This window comes from Petaurus breviceps, unplaced genomic scaffold, assembly GCF_028583685.1.
Source record: "Petaurus breviceps papuanus isolate PSGF00001 unplaced genomic scaffold, PetGlider_PUasm1.0 187, whole genome shotgun sequence".
NCBI classification, from domain to species: Eukaryota; Metazoa; Chordata; class Mammalia; order Diprotodontia; family Petauridae; genus Petaurus; species Petaurus breviceps.
Window position 1 is genome coordinate 25,643,187 of NW_027185799.1, and position 24,453 is coordinate 25,667,639.

Consider the following 24,453-nt stretch of genomic DNA (forward strand, 5'->3'; position numbering starts at 1 on the left):
TTTATTCTCTTCTCTCTAGGTTTTTTGTGACACCACTTTCTTCTGGTTCTCCAACCTAACAACTCCTTCTCAGTCTCCTTGACTCAGCCTTTATCCATGTCACACCCACTCACCCTGGGTGTCCTGCAGATCTGTCCTGTGCTCTTCTCCCTCCATACTGTTTCACTTAATGATCTCATTAGCTCTCATGGATTCAATTATCTCTGTGCTGATGATTCTCAGATCTGTTTATCCATCCCTGATCTGTCTGACCTCCAGATTCACATCTCTAACTACCTATAGTACATATCAAACTGGTTGCTCCATAGACATCTCTAACTTAGCATTCCCAAAAGTAAACTCCTTTCCCCCAAACCCTCCACTCTTCCTAACTTCCCTTTTACTCTCAGTAATCCAGGCTCACTTAGGTGCATGTCAGATTCTCAGTCTCACCCCACCCCATTTCCATATCCAATCTGTTGAGACTTTTTTGATTTTACCTTCTTATCTCTTACCAAGGCTCCTTTTCTCTCTAACACTGCCGCTAGCCTGGTATTAGGCCCTCACACCTGGATTATTATAATAACTTGCTGATTGGTCTGCCTGCCACAAATTTCTCCCCTCTCCAGTAGGTCCTTCACTCAGCCACCAGTGATTTTCTTTTACTTTTTTCTTTTTTTTAAAGGAGGCATTCAGGTTTAAGTGACTTGCCCAGGGTCACTCAGCTAGTAAGCATCTAAAGCTGGATTTGAACTCCGGTCCTCCTGACTCAAGGGCCAACGCTCTATCCAGTGCACCACTTAGGTGCTCATCACCAGTGATTTTCCTGAAGCACAGGTCCAACCATAATTACCCCTCCTATACCCCCCCACTCCCAACTCCAGTATCTCCCTGTCACCCGCTGGATCAAATATAAAATCCTCTTTTGGTATTCAAAGGCCTTTGGAACCTGGCCCCCACACCTCACCCCCACCTTCCAGTCTTCTTTGGTACACTCTCTCTACTTACTTTGTTCCTTGCTATTCTCATATAAGACATCTCCCAGCATTTTTGCTGACTCTCCCTCCTCATCTCTGCCTCCTGACTTCCCTTAAGTCCCAGTTGAAATCCCACCTTCTGTAGGAAACCTCTCCTGATCCTCCTTCTCCCCCATCTTAATTCTAGTGCCTTCCCTCTAGGACAATCCTCATTTTATTTTACATATATATATATATATATATATATATATATGATATAAGATATATATATATCTTATTTTCGTGTTGCCTTCACCATTAGATTGTGAACTTCGTGAGCATAGCCTGATACTTTTTTTTTTTTTGGTGTCCTTAGCACTTAATACAATGTCTGGCACATAGTGAGCACTTAATATAAGTTTGCCTGATTCTTCCAGCTCAAAATCCCGTGATCAGATTCTCCACTTATAACTGAGGAAACTGTGGATTAGAGATAAGTGCTTTTCAAAGTCATGTCACTAATTAGTGGCAGAACCCCAGGTAGTAGTTCTAAATAAAATATTACTGTATCATAACTTTAAAATATTTTAAACTAACATACTAGATATAATGCTTTGTGGATACTTTGAAGGATACACAGTTTTATTGATGCAGTTATTCTCTCTACAGATACAACATTTTTCCTCCTGTAGTATTCTTATTCATATTTTCCCATAAATATTGCCTAGTGTGCCTACTCAGCATACTAGTCTTTTTTTTCTCTTTTAATAGTTTGGCATTATCAATATACCATATGTGCCACCTGTTTTATTCTTACTACATGACTTGTCTCACCTTTTTCTAGTTATATATCTATGTAGTGTCTTTTATGCCACTTACATGCAAGTTGTTGATAACATGTAGCCTGTCTTTGCCTACTGTGTACCTTTCCAGTGTTCTTTTATGTCTGTTTTTTATTCCTTAGAGATTATAGTTCTCCATTATTTACAAACAGACAACATCACTAAGGCAATGTAAAGGGTGAACCTTTACTCCTAACAGTAATTTTACTCCTAACAAAGTGCCTGGCACATGATAGATGCTTGGCAAATGTTTGTTTGTCCCACGCAGTTTAGGGTGATTGAAAGTTTGCTGCATTTTCCCAAATGAAGTCCAACCCAATCTCTTCCTGCTCAGTTCTAGACCCATTGCCTCATCCTTCTTCACTGCTTATCTAAGGTATACTTACTGATGGACTTATTTAATGACCCATGTCATAATCTGAGCCATGTAAATTTAATTTATTATTTTTTTCCAGGGTTGATACTTAGAGCTATCTCTTAAATTATATTGGATTATTAAAAGGAAGTTCGTTTACTGCTATGTAATCTACAAATAACAGCATTTAGAAAGCTTACCAAGAAAAAGTTTGTTGAAATTGTTTTGACCTTATATAGTATATCTTTCGTGACAATAGTGAATGCATTTAACTAATGTACCCCTCCCTGTTAAATACCTCACTTGGTATTAAAAAAGCATTGGGATCTTTGAATAAAATTATCTTTATAATTACATCTGTTATGGAATCTTGCTTGATTTTAATGAATGTATCAGAGCCTTCTACTTTTTTTTTTTTTTGCCTTCTACTCTTTTAAGCATACTTTTTTTTTCTTTTTGGAGGGCAGTTGGGGTTAAGTGACTTGCCCAAGGTCACATGGCTAGTTTTTGTGTTAAGTGTCTGAGGCCGGATTTGAACTAAGGTCCTCCTGACTCCAGGGCCAGTGTTCTATTCACTGCACCACCCTAGCTGCCCCTTTCTTAAAATACTTTCTTAAATATACTTTATACATACTTTCTTAAAATGAACAATTGTTAAAGCTGAGACATCTTGTTTCCTTTATCCCCCAGATGATCATAAAGGTTCTGTTGGAAATCTCCCACAGAAGCTTTTGAATTTCTTTTATGATGTTTCCATTGATGATGCATGTATAGACAATTCTAATAAAGATTGTATAGAGATGAAAATGTAGGTATGTGGATCAATAACTGCCAGTGTTTTCTCAGTTCCTTTTTAAATCATCTGCATTCTTTTGGAATCTTTTACACTTTTGAGATCTTGAAAATTGATCTCTCAGTGGTTAAAACCGACCTTAAAATACTTTCTTATAAAATCAGTAAAATACTGATTTTATGTGTACATACTCTTGGTCAAGTCTTAACTACTTTTCTGATTTTATCTTAAGTGCTATTGTCATTTCCTTACATGGAATATAAATGTGATAGAACACATTTAGTGGATCTGCCCCATCATTATGACTGAGAATCACTGAAAAAGAGGTTTAATTCTGTATTGTTTTATATGTTTATTAGCTTGGGGAGGGGTGAAGACTCATCAACTAAATTTTTAAGAATAATCTAGTTTAATTCCATCTTTGTTCCAAGTCTCTAGCAAAGTTTTCCTTCTCAACACTTTTTCGTTATTTCTCAAGATAATACTGCTCATATTCTTCTGACATATTCCTTTGCAATAGTTTGTAAATCAACATATGTTCTAAATACTGGGCTGTTGCATCTCTGTTTAGCTAGGAGATTGTTCCCTTACTAAGGTGGTCTCTGTTTTCAGTTAACCTGTTGTAGCAGCAATATGCTAGCCATAATAAACTATTTATTTGTTTATTCATTCATTTGTTTAGCTTTCTTGGAATTCAGAAAGGTTTGGGAATGGCATATATAGACCATGCTTTATAAAAGAAACTCCCAGCAAAATTTGAAATGAAGCTCTCTTTTCTTTATTTCTCTGTAGAAAGTATTATAGATTGGAAAAAAAAAGAAATTGTATTTCTTGATGTACCTTCATTTTCCAAAATAGCCATGGCAGCATCTTATAGTAGAACATGAGCTGAATTTTGGAAGTCAGGAGTCCTGGACTCTAGTCATAGCTGTGATACTAATCTGGGTAAGCTCATAAGATTCAGAGTTGTAAAGGACAATAGAATTGATCTACTATAATCCCCTAATTTTATAGATGAGGAAACAGAGGACCAGAGAAGTGAAAGGACTTTCCCATGATTACACAGAGAGTAAGCAGAGTAGATTTCACATCCGAGTCTTTCTGAATTCAAATTTGGTGCTTATTCAACATACTGCCTTGTTAAGGCAAGTCATATAACTTCCCAATTTTGTTTTTATAGATTCATTAGTCCCTAGACTTGGAAGGAACTTTAAATAGACCAGTATCTCTATTGCCCCCATCCAATTTACAGATGAGGAAAAGAAATCCAGAAATGAGTAGATGAATATGTACCTAAAAGTGTTGAGAAAAGTGAAAGATGCTAATTAGGCAATTAGCAAATGTTTCATTTTTTCGATTAATACTGGGGGGTAGTGGGGTGTATGGAAATGGACAAAATTTCAAAGTACTTAGAATCATTGCTTTCAATGCCTCAAACCCAGCAGAATACTCTGCTTTCCCTTGAGCTAATGGGAGTGTTGCCACACTTTAAAACTCACCTTATAAAATATTATATGGTTTAGAAACAAAAATACATTTCCAGTATTCTTGCTAATAGGACCAAGTGACATAAGTTAAATGTGGTTATCTAACATTTATTGGAGGAAAGACAAATGATGAAAATTATTTGTTCTACCTGTGGCTGAATAAAAATCTGAACAAATAGAACTTAAGAGGCTTTTAGAGTTTGCTGCTATATAAACAAATTTCATAAATATGTGGGGAATACTGAGGATACTTTTCCCCCCCATACTAGAACTATAAACTAATTTTAAGTGAAAACAATTTTCACAAAAGCCTGGGTAGAACTGAATAGATTGAGATTAGGATATAGACTTAAAAATAACTACATTTAGTTTAGCAGATATTTATTAAGAGTTTGTAGTGCCAGAGCAATTTGTGAAGCACTGGAAGAGATTTGAATATAAGTAAGGTACAGCCTTTGACATGTAGAACATAAGTATGTAAGAGAACTCCAAAGTGCAATTGGGAGATCTAGGGAAAGGATAGTAATTTCTAATCAGAAAGATCAGGTAAGCTTAATGGAGGAAGTTGACATTTTACTTTTGTCACAGATAGTGTAGTATTTCAAAAGAGTGGAAGGGGAGGAGACCATTACAAACTCTGGGAACAACTGGAGCAAAGGCCTATTTAATACCCACTTCTTCCTTAATCTGGCTTTTACCAACCCCCTGCCATATTGATATTGATTTCTCAATGGTCATAAATGATCTCTAAAGTACTAAATCCAGTGGCTTTTATATAATTTTCCTCATCCTTGACTTCTTTATACCATATAAAATTACTAACCTTTCTTAATACTCTATCCTTCGCTTCTGTAAAAATGTACTCTACTGGTTCTACCTCATAACTGTTGTATGTAGATAGTTTCTAAAACTCCATCCCCTTAAGCAGTCCCATCCATTTCCTGTGGTTTTAACTCTGGATAAATCCCAAGTCCATATCATCATTTCTCACCTCTCTCAAGCTCCAGACTTGTGTTTCTGACTGCCTTATGTATCTCTTCTCTTGGGTATCCTGTCAAAACTTCAGCTTTAGTATAAGCAAAGTTAAATATATTTTTTCCTCCCAAATAAATTCTTTTTTTCCCCCATTTCTGTTCATGACACTGTCATTATCCCAGTCATTCATGCTTGAAACAGTCATATTTGACTCTTCTTTCCTTTACTTCCCTATGTGCAAATCAATTGCCAAATCCTGTTCTACTTACACGGTATCTCTCCTCCCTATTTCCACTAATAGAGAATTGTTGTAATAGCCTAACTCATCTCCTAGCCAGCAACAACAACAAACTACTACTCCTACTACTATGACGACTACTACTGCAACATAGCCCACATTTCTCTGTCTTGTCCAGAAAGTCCAAAGAGAGATTGTCTGTTTACTTTTTTTTCCCTTTAAGAAGTGGTCCATCTTCATTATTCCATACTTTTCCTAGTCCCCCAGAATATTGTGAGAAGCCCAGATCTTTATTGGGTTTTCAACAAAAGACTAATAGCTTAAAATTCACATCATATTGGAAATGTTTTTCTATGTTATTTTCATAGATAGAAGTGCCTTTAATACATCTTAATATGGCATCTAGTCTCTTCCATCATCCTAATGATCTTCCTCTGGACATACTAGAATTTGTCAGTGTCCTTCCCAAAGTGTAGCATCCAAGCCATAGTACAATGGGAGTGTAATCTATTCTCTAGACATTATTCTTATTAAAGTCAAAGATTACACTAGTTTTTTTTTACTGTAATATCATACAAAAACAACCAGTTAATTTTCATACAAACTGTTTAGTCATCTACCTCCCATCCTGTACTTGTATAGCTAATATTTTTTGAGCCTAAGAACTTGGCATTTATTCTTTTTTTTCCTGTCTTTTTGGAGGGGGGAAGGCAGGACACTTGGGGTTAAGTGACTTGCCCAAGGTCACATAGCTAGTAAGTGTGCTGAGGGTGGATTTGAATTCAGGTGCTCCTGACTTCGGGCCAGTGTTCTATTTACTGAGTCACCTAGCTGCCCCTTGGTATTCTTATTAAATTTCTCTTTTTAAATGTGTTGTTGTTTTTGTCTTTACGTCATAGTCACTCTCCCCATTGAAGCCTCACTTGTAACAGTGAATAGTGACTTGTGACTCTAAATGGTGTTTGACAATGTGTATATTTTATGCTGTTAGGCCTCCTGTGGTCTACTTTGAGGGTTTGTTTCACCATCTCTTCTCTAGAATCTTCGTTGGGTTTTGCATTACTGATTGTGATCTCTATTGAATTTCATCAAAATAGATGTACCCTGACTTTTTTAGCCTGCCAAGATATTTGGGGGGGGGGAATCTTGATTCTATCATCTAGAATATTAGTTATTCTTCCCAGCTTTGATCATTGGTGATGCCATCTATAACTTCATCTGGGCCCTGTATTAAGATGATCCCTTGCCTTTTTCATGCTGATCACCATTTCAAGTACTGCCCTCTGTTCCATTAACATATCTCTTAACATCCAATATATTGTGGCATCACTCAAATTCCACCACCTTTGTGAAGTATTTCCCTATTACTCTAGCTGCAAGTCATCTCTGTCTCCTATACTCTTAAGACTATTTTGTACCTTATGTTATTATTTCTACTATTAGACTGAGGGCATGGATCTTGTCACAGTTATCTTTTTTAGCTTATTCAGCGCTTGAGTGCGTTTCATAATAGACTCAAATTTTTAATTTCCTTTGGTACTGACTTTAGAGAAACAATGTATATAAAACTACATTCATTCAGGCTAATTGTCCACTGAGGGATTATTAGGGTATGTAAAGGAAAATTTTTACCATGGATTACACTGGGTTTATATATTTATCTGTAATGTAAGGTTCTGAGAAAGTTTCTGGTTTCTGGTCTTAATAGCCTTTTGACAACTTTTTTTTGTCTTGTTACCATTTCAGGGTGAGGAAAATTTCAAGCCAAGTTTTTACTTGTTTATAGTTCTTATAAAGTTTTATTGGAAAAATTTTGAAGGTACTGAATGTATAGAAAATTTTTTTTTCAATTTAGTTTTACTTATAGGCATGGTACATAATGGATTTCATTTGTTCATACTTTTTCTGGTAAGTGGCAATATGTCTCGAAAGACTATCTGAAGAAGTATTCTTTGTGAACAAGGACTTAAGGTTATGGGGAGGTCTCATAATGTGAAATAGCTGGTTTTCTTTGTTTTTTCAGCCTCAAAAAGGGAAAAAATGAGAAAGAACACCTATAATAAAAAAAAGGCTAAGTTCTTTAGGAAAGGGTAAGGTTAATTGTTGATGCCATGTTAAAAAATAAGTAGACCCACTTGAGAGAATTACAAATAAAATAAGAAAATCTAGTTGTAGTCTTCTTTTTAAAATACTAGTACCAAATGATGTAAAAATAATCTGGTTTGGGTCCTTACATGACACTCCACATATAAACACTCCTCTTCCCCCTTCCTCATTCCATGTTTTAGAGAAAGAAATACATGGGGTCTTCACAAAGTTCTAATGCAATTTAAAATGTTTATTTTTTTATAGAAATAATGGGGCATAGTGATTATAATGTTGGATTTGGGGTCAGAACAACCTGGGTTCAAACGATGCCTTTGACACTTAACTAGTTGTGTCACCCTCATCCTTTATTCAAATCACTTGACATCTGTGTGCCTCAGGTAACTCTTTAAAAGTTACCTACCATATCTCCCAAATAATTGCTGGATTTGTATCTGGTAAGAGTGAGTTCCCACACTAGGGCTTCCTCAGGGTTATACAATCACAGCCCTGTTACCTATCAAATTTAGCATAACATTATCATTTATTAGTATCTGCCAGCCTACTTCCTTTCCTTTGTTTAGGATCTGCTTTATGTAGGAAATTTTTTCAGACTTGAAGGATTGGGAACAGATTCTCTTTTCTCCTCACTTCTTTGGAGCATTAAACACTTTTGGTATCTCTTTGGAGCATTAAACACTTTTGGTACTCTCTTCTCTTACATGTTTTCTCTTCTTTGGACTTTTGAGACACTGTTCTCTCTTGGTTCTTTTACCTATCTTACTGGTAATTAGTCCCTTTTTCTGGTTCATTATATTATACCACCCAACTATTGGTGCAACCTAAGGTCTTGCCTAGGCCTTCTTCTCTTTTCCATACTGTGTCACTTGGTAACCTAGTCAATGTCCATGGGCTTCATTATCATCTCTTTTCAGGGGTGTGTGTGTGTGTGTGTGTGTGAGTGAGAGAGAGAGAGAGAGAGAGAGAGAGAGAGAGAGAGAGAGAGAGAGAGTGTACATGTATCCTGGAAAGGCAGATGAACAATGAGGTGAGTCCAGAATTGTTAGGAAGTATGAGTGGTAACTGGGTTATATTTGGAAAATGGTAGTCTTTTCAGTGAACTTAAGTTGCCGTTTCTCCCCTCTCTCCTTTGCCCCAGTTATGCTTTTAACACCAATATTCTCCCATTTATTCTCTGGATACAATCATGGAAAAATCATGATCTCAAAATCAAAATGATATATTAACAGGGCAATGGAAGGACAGATGGTGGATATAAGCTTTCATAAAATAACCATGGCTTATGCATACAAAGTGCCACAGACTGTACCAGCAAGGCTAAGATAGGAAAAAGGTGGGTCTATGGATCAATAAGCATTTATTAGCTCTCTGTCATGTTTTAGGTACCAGATCTAAAGGAAGAAAATTATGTTCTTCAAGGAGCTATACATATATACATAATATGTACAAATTGAATGCAAGTTAATTTTGAGAGAAGGCTTTGGCAACTGATGTCAAGAAAGGTTTGATGTAGAACGTGACAAGAGTTGATCCTCCATAGAAGATTTATAGAAGGATGAGGACAAGAATTGCAGAGGGAAAGTATGGCTGTTGTGTTATCTATAGTACTGTGTTCAGCATCTTGCATGAAGTGATACTAACACCATTTAGGTACCATGCTCTGAAGTTGCCTTTTCTTATTCTCACTCTTTCCCTTCTAGCCACTTTCTCTCCCCTAAAAGTCAAAAAATGCCCAATTCATATGTGAAGTAGGGGTCAAATCCTATTATTGTTAAAGAACTTCTGTGGCACATAAAATATAGACATGTAGACTTCTAAAGGAACTATTTAAATGAAGTATTTGCACCACAGTACAGTAAATTATCTAGAATGATTAGGACTCAAAGGACCTGGGTTTGAGCCCTGATTCTTTGAAATTATACCTAGTGTTGTGGGTTGGTCACTTGACTTTGAGTCAGGAAGGCTTGAGTTCAAATCCTGCCTCAGACATTGTGTGATCCTGGGTAAGTCATTTAACCTCTCTGTGTCCCCATTTTCTTGTATTTTAAATTAAGAGATTGGACTCAGTAACTTCTAAGGTCCCTTCTGCCTCTAAATCTATCATCCTATTGCATAGGAATTTTTTAGTAGTAAATTCAACATCCGTTTTGCTTCTCTACCTAAACAAATAGTGAAGAAAAGGAGAAAAGTTGAAAAAGACAAGGATAGTCTAAGACTGTTGTTCACTATTTTCTTCATACTTCTCCTTCACCCTCATTTGATTTTACCTGCTACTCTAGTTGTTGTAAGTATTTATTTCAAATGGAATTATGGTCAAATAGGGATTACTTTCCTTTTCTTGTTAGAGCTTTCCTTTCTTTACTTTTGCCCCATAATTTGTGCTACCTCATTTTATCCTGTGTCTTAGTGCCCTAGCTTCATAGTTTAGTGCTGCACAGCCACATCTGCAAATGGGAAGCATTTGAGTGATTTTTCTAGAAACAGGAAGCCAAGGTGACCACTAGCTTTCCAGAGCAGTAGTCACAGATTTACTGTATCTGGGCAGGGAAGAGAGTATTTGAATTGAAGAGAGTTGTAACTCAAAAGAAAGCATTCCTATGTTTACAATTAGTAAATGGAAATATGATATAAGTAGATGGCTAAGTGGTGGTAAGATGTATACTTGGGCCTTTCTGACTTCGTTAGTGTTTATTTACTCATAAGTTTAGTCCTATCAAAATCTAATCAATATTCTTAAGGAAAAGGTATGTAGGTTTGTAGTTATTCTCATTTAATTTAAAATCAGAAAAATACATTGAAACTGAGTGAAATGTTTTCATTTTTGGCAGTTATTTGCAACATATAGCATTCTTGAATTTCTCTTTGAGATATTAAATCATTCCCTGAAGCACAAGAATTTAAGCTTTGAAAAATAGTTTCATAGCAGACTCAATCAACAAGCAAGCATTTGATGTTGGATCATACAAATTATAAAGAATTAATTCCTACTCTCAAGGTGCTTACATCCTTTGTCTCAAGGGATACAAGTACTTATTTGAGTATATATAGAATAAATATACAGAGAGTAAATACAGGATAATGTGTGTAGATCAGGAAATACTTCATGTAGAAGATGGTGTTCTATATTATCCCAGGGGCAATAAAGCAAACTAGAGTTTGACTAGAGGAATGACATGGTCAGATCTGTGCTTAAGGAAAATCACTTTGGAAGCAGTACGAAAAAATGGACCAGAGTTTGGAGAGCTAGGAGGCACGAAGATCAATTAGGATACTTTGGGAATAATCTAGGTGAGACATTGGTAAAGTCTTGAACTAAGATGCTAGTTATGGAAATAGAGGGGGAGGGAAAGGGGGGTTAGATGTGAGAGGTGTTGTGGAGATTGAAACAGTGGGATCTGGTAACTGATTAGGTAGATATTGGAGTGAGGAATCATAGATAATGCCTAGGTTATGAATATGGAAAACTGGAGAACTTTGGAAGAGGTCTAGATTGGGGGTAAAGATAATGAGTTCAGTTTTAGTTAAGCTGATTTCAAAATGTTTTTGGGATACACAGTTTGATATGTTCAAATATGTGACCAGAGATGAGAGATACTTCAAAGTCAAGGGAGAGACCGATGCTGGTGTGTAGTCTGAGTCATTGTAATTAAAGTAATACACCCATGGGAGCTAATGAGATCACTAAAAGAGAGAAGAGGGCCTAAGATAGAGGCTTGAGGAATTCCCCATGGTGTGGGTGAAGACCCTGCAAATGAGACTTAGAATGAGGAGTCAGAAAGGTAGGCAAAAGACCAAGAAAAGTAGCATCATGAAAACCCTGAGAGGAGAGGGTGTACAGGAAAAGAAGGGATCAGCAGTGTCAAATGCCAGGGAGAGAAGATCACTGTGAATAAGGACTTAAAACAAAGACCATTTGGTTTATTAATCAAGAGATCATTGGTAAGGGAGAGAACAGTTTTACTTGAAAGATGAAATTAGTAGCCTGCTAGTAAGGGTTGAAGTCTGAAAAGGAGGGGAGGTGGAAAAGTGCCTTTTACTAAGAAATTGGCTGAGAAAAGGGTCAAAGATATAGGATAATAGATTGATGGCCTGGTAGGGTCTAATGAAGGTTTTTTTAAAGATGTAAAGGACTTTAAAATGTTTGAAGGCTTTAGGGAAAGAACCAGTAGATGAGGAGATATTAATGATTCAAGAGGGAGAGAGTAAAGATGGGAAGGGTCGGTGAGGAGAATGATTGATGTTATACTCTATTGGAGATGAGAAGGGAACACATCAAGGCACATATGAAGTGGTTTACCTTGGCAAGAACAAGGGCCATCACATTGTTAGAGGGAGTGGGGGTGGTGATTTCAGGGGCTTTTGAGATAAAGGAGATTATGTCAAAATGGAATCAAGTTTCTCCCTACAGTAAGGGTAAGATCCTCAGTTGACAAAGTTGGGGGAGGGGGAAGTATAAGAGGTGTAGGAAAAGAAGGTTTGGAATAGTGTCTATGAGGAGTGAGGGAGGGAATCGAGGGAAAAATAAAGGGATTGTCCCCCTACACCTTGGGCTCAGTTGAAGTTGGATGATGTGAATTTGTAACATGCAGTAAGTATTCAGCTCCATTCAGTAGCATGTCAGTAGGATCAAAAGAAGTGAGAGTTAATTCAGGGCTCAGGTTTGGCTGGAGATGAATATCAGGACAAAGGGGTGCAGGTTTTGAGAGTATAGGACAGCATATACAGTTGAATGGCTAAGAGGAAAAGGAGGGAAATGAACTTAAGAGTAGGGCTTTAGAAGATATTGAAAGGTGGAGGGATTGGAGGTCTCTATGAATGAAGAATTGATTCAAGAGGGGTGAGGCATAGGGAAGAGATGGAATGATAGGAGGGGAGAGCATTGTCAATAGAGGAATGTCAAGAGTTTCTGATTAAGGAAGTGGAACACTTGTGATGGTGGTATCCAAAGTGTGACCATCTTAATGTGTGAATGAAGTATGGCATGAAGGAGTAGGTTATGGGATTTAAGGAAACTGAGGAGGTTGGAGTTCAGGGAGTTTGTGGAAGCATCAGTTAAGGATATTGAAGTATCCTCATATAAGAACAGAAGTTAAGAAGTTAAGCTAGGTATTGACCTCTTTGAGAATGAGTTGGGTGCTGGTATACAGCAACCACTGTGAGCTGGACTGGATGGAAAATTTTGATACTATGAACTTCAAAGGAGAAGAGTTTGCTGGTTGATGAAAGGAAGAGTGTGGAAGTGGCAGTGGTATGTATACAAGAAGAACTGTGACTCCTTCTAGATGGAGAATAAGGACCTATGTTTGAGGGGGAGTGGGATGAATTTACAACATATGCTTGAGAGGATGGCCAGGCACGTAGTGTCCTTAGGTCAGTGAAGTAGATGGAGTATATATGTGTATATATATATATATATATTATATATATATATATAGATGGAGTATAAGAAAAAGAAGACCAAAACCAAGGGTATTTGTTTACTATGTAAACAAATATAGAGAGCTTAGTGGAAAGAACTGGCATGACTGGAGAGGAGAACATGGATGGGATAAAGTTGATGATAGCGTGCTTCTGTTTGGCAGGTGGTTTATTATTCAGAGCAGGGAGAGTACCGTGTTTCCCCGATAATAAGACCTATCCCGAAAATAAGCCCTCCCCTGAAAATAAGCCCTATTGAGATTGCTACTGTAGTGAAGGTGCACCGTCCCGTTCCCTCCCCCCCGTGAAACACACGCCGTGCTCTGAGCTGCATCCAATCAGAGCTGCAGCAGTGAGCGCATCATCCTGTTCTTCCCCAGTGATTTGCTTATTGAATAAAGGTACATTTTTTTGTTCACATTTACCTGTTTATTAAAATTGCTGTCAGTGTTCATTAAAATAAGCCCTCCCCTGAAAATAAGCCCTCTGGTGTTTTTCTGTCCAAAAAAATTAATAAGACAGTGTCTTATTATCGGGGAAACACGGTAACAGGTGGTGGGAGATGTTCTGTGGAAGTAGTTGGGTAGCAGACTTAGAATGAAGCTCATAGTCTCCAAGTGGAGTTGTTATTGGGCACATAAACAGTAACCTGTAATTTAATACTTAACTTTCATGAAAGAGCAAAATAAATTAAATGGTATGGAAAATACCACTGTGACACCCCCACCCTCCAATATCCCCTATTCTATCTCTCAGATTTCCACAGCATTAGTGAGAAAGAGAACATCTGTAGCCTGGGAAATTCATACTCCCAGAATTGCTTTAAAGCTAGAATTCTTCCCTGCACTCCAACACTGCTGTTTACGGCTTATATCATCTGTTGATCTGGTAATGTCAGAATTGTATGCTGTGCTGCAAGCTACTGGTGTGCTCTGCTAAGTTATTATCTCTTCTGTGCTTTCATTTGCTGGTGCTCTGCTAAATTTTAGCTGCTATTTAGCCTCCTCCCTGCGGAGTTAGGGTCTCAGCTCTTTTTGGTTCATAGTTGGTAGTGATCATTTTCAGCTCTTATAGAAGTCAGACCTCCAGCTGCCTTCAGCAGAAATTCTTGGGCTAAGACTAAATCTCTCTCTTTTGAACTTCTTTGCTTTTTGTTGGAGCTGCCTGTTGCAGTGCTCACTCTACCTTTTGACTTAGGTTGTGCACATTCCTTTCAAGCCCCAGTGTAGACTAGTGGTATAATGGGAAAGAGTCCTACCTTGGAATCACAGGACCTGAATTGAAATAATGTGCTTTGCCATTTAATAGGTGTATGTCCTTGGACAAGTAACTTAACCAACCTGGGCTTCTGTATCTTCATCTGTAAAATGAGGGGATTAGACTAGATGATTTCTAAGGTCTCTTACAATTTTAAGTCTATGGTCCTATTATAGAAGCAGTTGCCAGTCTGAGTACACGTAGAACACCCCAGCATATTGTTTCATTTAGCAAGATTTAAGGGGCAGATTGAATTTGGCAACTGTTGTCTTGCTATCTTCTAGTCACCAAACTGTCTTCCTATACTATTAAACTAATTTGTACTCAATACAGACAAAATAAATCGTTATAATTGACTACAAAAATATGAGCATGGACTTTAATGCTTTTTCCAACCCATTAAAAACTTACGATTCTGGGAATATGAATATTGAGTGATTATCAAAATAAAAGTTATTTAATATAGAAATGTTATAAATGAAGATCATTGTTGATAAAGAACTCAATAAATATCCAATTGTACCATGAAACAAGGAACAAAATAATTAAAGTAAGAGTAAGGATAGCATCATGCAAAAAGCAAGGGGAAAAGGGAGGGTTGTTTTGATTAGCTAAAAAATGTCACCTTTCTTACTCGGCTATACAGGATTAGGTTATTAGGATTACAAATGTTTAGTTAGGGGGAGGCCAAGTGGCACAGTGAATAGAGCACCGGCCCTGGAGTCAATAGGACCTGAGTTCAAATCTGGCCTCAGACAAACAAAAAACTTAGTTATCTCTAGACTTTTTAGTAGGTTTAAAATGTCACGTTTCCTATTTATTAAAATTGAGGTTGCAGATTTGGTAATTTATCTTAGAGTTTTTACATGTATGTCTTGACAGGGACTACATTTGATGATTAGACAAGCAGCTTTTAGATTCACAATTGGAGCATCGTCCTATGACAGTAAAATTGTCAGTACTCTCAAGCTAACTAAGTATTTCCTTATTCTCTTATAATGACTGTTGGATTGCTGTTTCTTGCTCTACTGTAATTCTAGTGGGATATGTAGCTACAAGAAATATTGGGGGATTAATTTTATGGGGTTTTTTTTTTGTTTTTTGCCTTTTTTTTTGGAGGGCAATTGGGGTTAAGTAACTTGCCCAAGGTTACACAGCTAGTTTTTTTTGTGTTAAGCGTCTGAGGCCGGAACCAGACTCAGGTCCTCCCAACTCTGGGGCCGGTGCTTTACTCACTGCTCCACCTAGCCGCCCCTGATTAATTTTATGAATGACAAAAATCATTAGATTACCCAAATCAAGTGACTCAGTCTGCTGAATATTTAATGTTCATCAAAATAGCTAGTAATATTAAAAATGGAATTATAAAGAACATCCTGTGTTAGTCAAATCAGCCTTTGTTTAACAATCGCTGTTCAAGAATGGTGTTTAATCATTCCTTGTTTAGAGATATGTTGTAATTTGTTCTTTACCTAGGAGTAAAAATGTTCATTTTAAAATATAAATATAATCAGGATGTCATTTGACTTACCTGTAAAAAATGATGGTATTTTGACATGTGGCCTCTTCTTTTTAAACCCTTCATTATTACTGGGGGGAGGGGGTGTTAAATTGATAATGGTACATAGCAGTTTTCCCATGGCATTTATTTCCTGCACAATGTTACTTAAAGATATGTAAGTGAACTTTGTTCCTCCTGTTTTATGTGCTTTTTCCATTTATAACAGTATAATGTCTTGAAAAGTTCTGCTATATGCATTGGTATAAGAAGTCCTTGATGATTGTTGAATAAAAGTCCACAGTACCAAATCGCACTAGGTAGTGTAGCAACAAGTAGGGATTCACCTGCAGGTCCCTCATCTGGCAAAGCATTAGTTTCACCCCCATATGTAATTTAGAAAATGGGTGAGTAAATAGCATTGGCTGTAATTCCCGATTTTCCTGCCTCACTGGCCTTGGAAATATTCTTACCAAATGTAGAATTCCTCTAAGTCCTTTCCCTCTTTTTTTTAATCTTCCTTTTTTTATTATGAACTTGACAAATATGAATATTTCTTTTTATAATAAATATAATTTTTTATAAATAAAAAATAAAAAACAGGAATGTATACATACCATGAATCTGTTATAAATAGCTTTTTAAAGAAAGCATATTTATTACATTTAATACAGTAATTCTAACACTTCTGGACTCAAGTTGCAAAATGAAGTATGTTTTCAGGCATAAAAATAAAATAAACCGGAATTTATTTTGCTTTATGCTTATTTAAGGTCGATTTTATTTTTGTCTTTATTCAGTGGGGGGCAGTGAAGGAAAGAGAAATTAGGAATTGGATTGTTAAAAAAAGGAAAGGGAGTCATTTGTTTTTAAAAGGGGGCGGAATCATTGAGTCATCTTTTGAGAAAATGTAAAACAAAAAACATTTAGGACTTGATTTATTAGAAATCCTAATTGAGAAGATCACATAGCTATGAAGAATTTATATTGAGTGAAATTCTAAGGCAAAGTAGAAATGAGATCATTGGGTCTTACTTCTCTGGATAGAAAAACTTTTTAAAATTGCATAATTATATATATATATTTAAAAACAGGCTATTCCCTAAAAATCTGGAGATGCCCAGTAACTTGCCAGAAAGTAAACAGTCCTTGAATTTATTTCAGTTATATCTGTTTTTTTTTTTAAACAAACCATTTTTATTTATAGATGAAAGGAAAGCATTGAATAGATGAATTTGAGAATCTTATCATGGTTTCTAACTTGTGTTCCTAGATGGAAGGGAAAAAAAAAGGAAGACCAGAAGGTATCACAGACATACAGGGCAACTTTAAAAGTTATATATTGAATTTATTATATCCTTGAAAAGAAAAGCAAGCTATACATAATGGAGATTTTTAGTTTCTTGTGTAGTAGGCTTTTTTAGTTCTATGACATATATGGGAATACTCATTTTAGTTGGCATTTGTTAATGTTAGAATTTTTAAAAAAGAAAATTCATTGTTCATAGTGTACTTGCTTTTGAGACTCTTTTATTGGTGAAATTACTGTCATGAAGTTCCTCTACAACTCTTTACTAGTAAAGCATTATGAATGAGAGTAGAGAAAATTGTCTAAGATGGACCGGTCTTGTTTTAGGAGAGTTGAAATTGATTTTATACAAATTGGCATCTTTAAGAAGGAAAGAAAATTATTTGTGTTTTAAATTATGGAAATTTTGTTCTACTCATTTGGAATCTTCTCTTAGAACAGAAACTTTGCCAGTTTAGAAATGGCCATTGAAAAAACTACAGAAACCTACATCTATAAAAATATTTATAGCAACTCTTTTTGTGGTAGCAAAGAATTAGAAATTGAGGAGATAACCCTTCAGTTGGGGGATGGCTGAACAAGTTGTGATATGTGATCGTGATGGGGTACTATTGTGCTATTTTAAAAAATGATAAGCGGGAAGCTTTCAGGAACAACCTAGAAAGACTTACATGAACTGATGGCAAAGTGAATCAAGCAAAACCAGAATAAATATTGTAGTAACAAGCAGCATTGGTCAACTGTGAATGACTTAGCTTTTCCTAGCAATACAGTGACCTGAGATAATTATGAAGGACTCATGATGAAAAATGCTGTTATGCACCTCCCGAGAGAGAATTGGTGAAGTCTGATTGCAGATTGAAGCATACTTTTTTTATAACTTTATTTTTTATAAGTCTGTTTACTTTTACAACATGACTAATTTGGAAATATTTTGCATGACTGCATATGTATAACCTATATCAAATTGCTTGCCTTCTCATTGGGAGAGAGAGGGAGAGAATTTGGAACTCAAATTTTTTTTAATTGAATGTTAAGAATTTTTTTACATGTAATTGTAAAAACTCAAATATTTGAAAAAAAATTAAGTGAAAAAAGGGGGGGGGGAAACTGCAGAAATGAAAATATACATCATCCAAGTAGAATGGATTATTTAAGGAAAAAACAAAACGGATGTTTTCTTTGGGAGATTTCTTATATTCTTCCATTTACCAGTCAGAAATATTGTGTTTTTTCTCAAATTGCAGTTGCCAGTAACACCTGCTTAATTCATAGTGAGATGTTAGTTACATAGACACAAATTCAGTCTAATTTTAAAACTTATCATAAAATTAACATTTTTTAGAATAGATTTTTTTAAACTGTCAAAAAATAAGTTTACTTGTAGAATCAGATTAGGGTTCCAGAGTATCCATTAAAAATCTATCAAGAAGGCATTTGTGGTGAGGTAGGAGGAAATCAGACTATCCACATTTGGCTCTTATTTTTATAAATTAGGCAGATAATTTTATTCATGATACTATATTTTACATGTTTGTAGAGTTTAGTTAATTTGCTTATAATTTCTTTGAAAAAGTTTGTATTTGAATTTTCCTCTTTTAGTGCTAGTAGTGTATAATATGTAATTTTATATCTGTACAAATACATCGAGAAACATGATAGACTTGAAAAATATTTCTGACTGTTGAAGAGATGATGCCTTGTTTAATTTTAGAAAGTTGAAGAAAACTAAATTTTCATTGAGGTCATCCTAACTTGAACCTTGAAGTTCAAATATATTTCAGAAATAAAGAGGTAGGATTTGATTTGTGATTTCTTGGCAGAATTGAGGAAAGTTAGAAACCAATACATAGGGAAGATAGAGAATCCTACCCTATACTTACGTTTTAACTGAATTCCTTCTAAGCTGTTAGCTTGGAAGGGTTTTATTTTTAATATATAGTTGTGTGCTGAGGAAAAGAGAGTGATGAAGTTTTGTTGACCTTAGAAGTGTCCTCTTATGAACTAATTTAATTTCTCTTTGCCAGGCACTTGAGAGAAAAGACAACAATAGCAGTTACATCCAGAGGTTATTATGGATTAGAGGATGAGAAAGGAGCAGCATGTACATCAACAAGGCGTCGCTCTACACCTCGAAGTTTGGCAGGCTTGACAAGTGGAGTTTTTGAGTCTATAATGGTTCAAGTTTTGAGACAGGAAGAACAGCTAAGAGCAAAAGAAGAGAAAAGGTAAATAGAAAAATAAATTCTTAGGTGAATATATGTTCAAATTTTTAGTTGATTCTCCTTTTGAAGAATTAGATACATACCTCTATGGTATATAGACCCACACCAAAGTTCTGAGCCCAAATCATAGTGTTATACCCAAATTTATTCTGACTGAAATGTATACCTGAAATGGACCAGCACAAAGAAGCTTATATAGAAATAGAGCATCTAAAATTTCAAAATCATTTTATTCACAATCAAAAAAAACCTAAACTATACACTAACTGAATTTCAGAATGTTATCAGGATTTCTAGCTTGTCTTTCTGGATGGAATACACTTTTAAAATGGAACAATTTTGCACAATTTGTAGGATTTTAGAGCTGTTGGGGTCTCTAGAGTTTACCTGGTGTGTATAGGAAGTGAAAAGCCCAAGAGATTAAGTAAAAACCAAGACCACTCCAGTCCTTCCAGGTTTGAGACCAAAAGTGACATTTCCCAACTTCCAGGGAGATGAATTTCCTTGATTTCAGGCTATTTAAAGAACACTTGTTGATGCCACAGGGAACTGCTTATGCTATTAAAGGGTGGTTTATAAATTTTATCTTGTTCACGTAGCTGTGAATCATACTTTGTTTTTTGAAGAACTTACAGCTCAACTTTGAGACTCTTTTTCTCAACAAGATTTTATTTTTTTCTTTCTGATAGCCAAAGGCAAAATAGTTTCTCTGAGCCATTTTTTTCTAAATTTTCAAATGGTTTGACAATTTAGTACGAAGAAAAAGATTTTCTGTTATGTAGAAAACCTGCAAATTATTCTTATGTATTAATGTTTTGAGTACTTTGAAATTTACTGTCACTTAACTGTTATTGATAAATTTTCTTTTAGTTTCCATCAACACTAACAAATGTCCAAATATAGGAATCTGAGAAAAGCGGTATACGGCTTTATCTTTAAAGGATGAATTAACATTGATTATAAAAGCTATGGTTCATTTCAGTAGTTTAGTAATTTCAGTAATAACTCCCTAATTTATCTTATTTTAGAAATTTAGGTTCATATAGTTAAGAGAAGGGAATAAATTTTTTATAGTGCCTATTGCCAGGCACTATGCTAAGTGCTTTACAAATACTATCTCATTAAGTGTTATAGGATAAAATTGCTGTATGAAGAATCATATATTCCCCCCCCTTTTCATGACTATTTATAATAAAATAGATACCATGGCATATTTAAGGGAAATGTGTAAGTTTCATAAGCATATATGAAAATTTTTCATTTGTTTACCATTTTAAAGCTTTCTTCCAAACCTATGGTGTTAAAGAAACATATCTATTTAGAGTCAGAAGTACTTTTGGGTTTAGGCTCTCTCTCTGATATGTAATTGCTTTGCAACACTGGGCAATCATTTAACCTTTTAGTGGTCCAGGCAGTTCTCTGAAAAAATGAGTTGCAGATCTATTGCTGATCTGCATTGTCAGAATTTTTTTCACTTGTATTACATTGATATAATCACAGATCTGTCCCAACTATCCTCCATACTCCCTAAAAACCTGTTAATACAAGAAGTTATATACCTTCTTAAAAATGTATATAGATGAAATTTTTATAAACTTTATTAGGGGAAGATTGCTTTCTTAGTGAAGAATTGCTCTATTAGGGAAAAGAACTTTGTAAAGTGAATAACCCTCCCTAATTTATCTATTTTAGAAATTTAGGTTCATATAGGTAAGGGAAGGGAATAACATTTTTATAGTGCCTGCTATTGCCAGGCACTGTGCTAAGTGCTTTGCAAATACTATCTCATTCGATTCTCACAACAGCCCTGAGAGGTAGGTACTGTTATAATTTCTATTTTATAGTTGAGGAAACCAAGGCAGACAGGGGTTGAGTTACTTGCCCAGGGTCATATTTGAGCTCAGGTCTTCTTTACTTGAAGTCCAGTGTCCTGTCCACTGTGCCTCTTAGCTTCCTCTAGACCATAATGTTACATATCAACCATAAAGTTTTGATTGACTAGATTCCATGGGGAATGGAACATTAAAGTTGATTTTATTTTGGGGTGTTATTTTCATACTTTGATGGATTAATGATCTCATCAAAGTAGGTCCTTCCTCCAGTGATAGAGAGCAGAGCCCACTCATACCTTCCCAGAGATTCTCTACAGAACACCCAGAAAGTCCCCTGGGGCCTCTCTGTTGTTCTGGATTTCAATATAGCATGCAGACTCTCAGTTAATTCTATCTCATGCTCACTATTTCACCAGCAGCCCACTTTTTCTGGTCTTCACTTTCTTTGATAACATCCTTTTCATTTCTTTTCTTACACATTTGGTTATGTGATGTACTGAACTCATCCCTACCATGTTCCTCTTCTTGCTCTGTAGGTGACCCTCAACTTTAATTTTTTGGAAACTCTGGTACTCATGGACTCATACAGCCTTTTAGTCATCCCCAGAAATAGATTATTGTAAAAGAGATGGGCCTTTGTGTTAAGGAACTAGTTGGAGTCCTTAAAGTCACTGAACTTTTCCCAAAAGCAATCCCACTCTCTTCTTCCTGTCAAATTCTGGTTAACTCAGGATTAATTACAGTACACATTTTATTTTTTTTAAAAATTTTAAATGTAATATAGTGATGAATATCTGAATGTAATTTGATCTTTTATGATTCAATATCATGTAGTTAGAGATGCAGGATCATCATTTTGAACATTCATTCAGCACATAGGTATGATTGAGGCAGCTAGATGGCCCAGTTCTTCGAAGTCAGGAGGACCTGAATTCAAATCTGGTTTCAGACATTCCCTTTACAACTGGGCCCTAGATTCCTTTTCCAGTTTTATTATTCATTACTCCCTTAGCATTCTCTACATTCCAGCCAAACCAGTCTTTTATGCCTGCTCCCAATCTCCCTTTCCAGTTTTATTATACATCACTCTCCTTTATATACTCATTATATTCTCCTTTATATACTTTATATACAGTCTAACCAAACCATACTTTTTCTGTTTTTATATGTAATATTTCATCTCCATCTCCATACTTACAACTTACTTCCTATTCAAAACCTGTTACTCCTATATAATCCCTATTTTCCTCTAAGACTCAGCTCAGGTGACCCACCTTCTTCATGAAACCCTCTTGATCACAACAGCTATTAGTGCCTTTCCCATCAAAATTACTTTGCAGTTATTCTGCATATATTTTGTATATATTTATGTATCTATGTTGTCTGCCCCAGTAGAATATAAACTCCTTCAGGACAGAGAATGTTTTGCTTATTTGTATCCAGAATTTAGTAAAATATCTGTGAGGTAGATGCTTAATGCCTTTTGATTGACCAATTGTTAGACATTTCCAGCAGGATATTACATGAACATATCTAATTATTTTCTTACCCAGAAGTGTTTCCCTTTCAATTGAGTCACCAAGGTCTATAACCTCCTTTACTCTTCCTTCTTTATTACCCCCATATTTCAAATCCAGTCATCAGTTCTACTTCCCCAGCATCTCTTGATTTATTCATCCCCTTCTCTCTACTCATGACCACTGTCTTACCTGGACTTGGAACTTGTAGTTTCCCTTCTCTATAGGTCATCTTCCAAAGGCACAGATTTCTCATATTTCCTTTTGTCACTAAGGTAAAATGTAAATTCCTCTGTTTGTCATTTAAAACCTTTAGTACTCTAACTCTAGCCTATCTTTTCAGGCTAATTTCGTATTCTTCTTCTTCATGCTCCCTGTTTCAAAGCCAGAGTGACCTCCTTGCTGTTACCTGAACTCAGAATTCCATGACTTCTCACTTTTGACTCTTTAGAATCCCCATCAAGGTTCAGCCATTCCTGGTCCCACAAATTCGTGTTCCTTTCCTCTTCAAATTATTTTGTATTCCCTTATCAAGTACAGTCATCTTTTGGCCCTTCTCTCCTTTTGGAATTTGTAAGCTTCTTGAGGGCAGGAATTTTTTTTTCCTCTTTGTCTTTATATTACCCAAACCTAGTATAGAGTCTTGCACATAATAGGCACTTAAGTAATGATTACAGAATTGAAAGAAGACAAGAAGCTTTTCTATTTGTCTGGAAGTTATTGGAGAGATCAGTACCTTGGAGAGATCAGTACCAAGAATGGTAAGATAAAACCTAGATTAAAAGTATTGAAGTGGTAAATAAGTAGATGGCAAAGTGAAGATTTATTGCTATCATGTCTTAAGTATATCTGTGTGGTTTTGTTTTTTAAGATAGAGGAGACCTGAATATGTTGGCAGACAGAGGGGCAAGAGCCTGGAGAGATTGACCATGACAGAAAGGACATGGGAAGGGGTGGGATCAAGGGCACAGATAAACAGGAGTTAGCTTTGGCAAAGAGAAGGACCACTTTAATTTTCCATGACTAGAAGAGGATGCAGAAGAAGACAAGTTTTTTTGTTTGTTTTGTTATTTAGTATTTCATTTTTTTCTCCAATTACATGTAAAAACAATTTTTAACATTCGTTTTTAAAACTTTGAGTTCCAAATTCTCTTTCTTCCTCCCTCCCTCCCTCACTTCCTCATTGAGAAGGCAAGCAATTCAATATAGGTTATACAGGTGTAGTCATGTAAAACATTTCCATATTAGTCATGTTGTGAAAGAAAACATTAAAAAAAAATCTCAAGGAAAATAAAGTAAGTAAAAAAAAAAGCATACTTCAGTCTGTATTCAGACACCATCAGTTCTTTCTTTGGATCATTATATTGCTGAGAATAGCTAAGTCATTCACAACTGATCATCTTATAATATTACTGTTACTTTGAACACAGTACATTTTATCAGCTCATGGAAGTCTTTCCAGCATTTTCTGAGAATATCCAACTCATCAGATAGCATTCCATTACAACCATATGCCACAGTTTGTTCAAGAAACATCAGGGCAGTTTTCCTTGATAATTTCTTAAAAGATGATGTCTAGGCTCTTTTTTTGATCATGATTTTCAGGTAGTCCGATAATTTTTAAATTAATCTCTCCTGGATCTGTTTTCCAGGTCAGTTGTTTTTC

General features: G+C 35.7%; 1 protein-coding gene across 2 annotated transcripts in view; it reads left to right on the forward strand.

Moving 5' to 3' along the window:
* Window positions 1–24,453, forward strand: part of BRD10 (bromodomain containing 10) — a 75,755-nt gene that overhangs the window by 2,800 nt on the left and 48,502 nt on the right. Inside the window, exon 2 of one of the 2 annotated variants that reach the window (XM_069090769.1) lies at window positions 19,241–19,441. The exons of the other annotated variant lie outside the window; for it this stretch is intronic. Coding sequence (XP_068946870.1) covers window positions 19,241–19,441 — 201 coding nt within the window. The remainder of the gene's footprint in view (window positions 1–19,240; window positions 19,442–24,453) is intronic. 2 annotated transcript variants of the gene reach the window in all.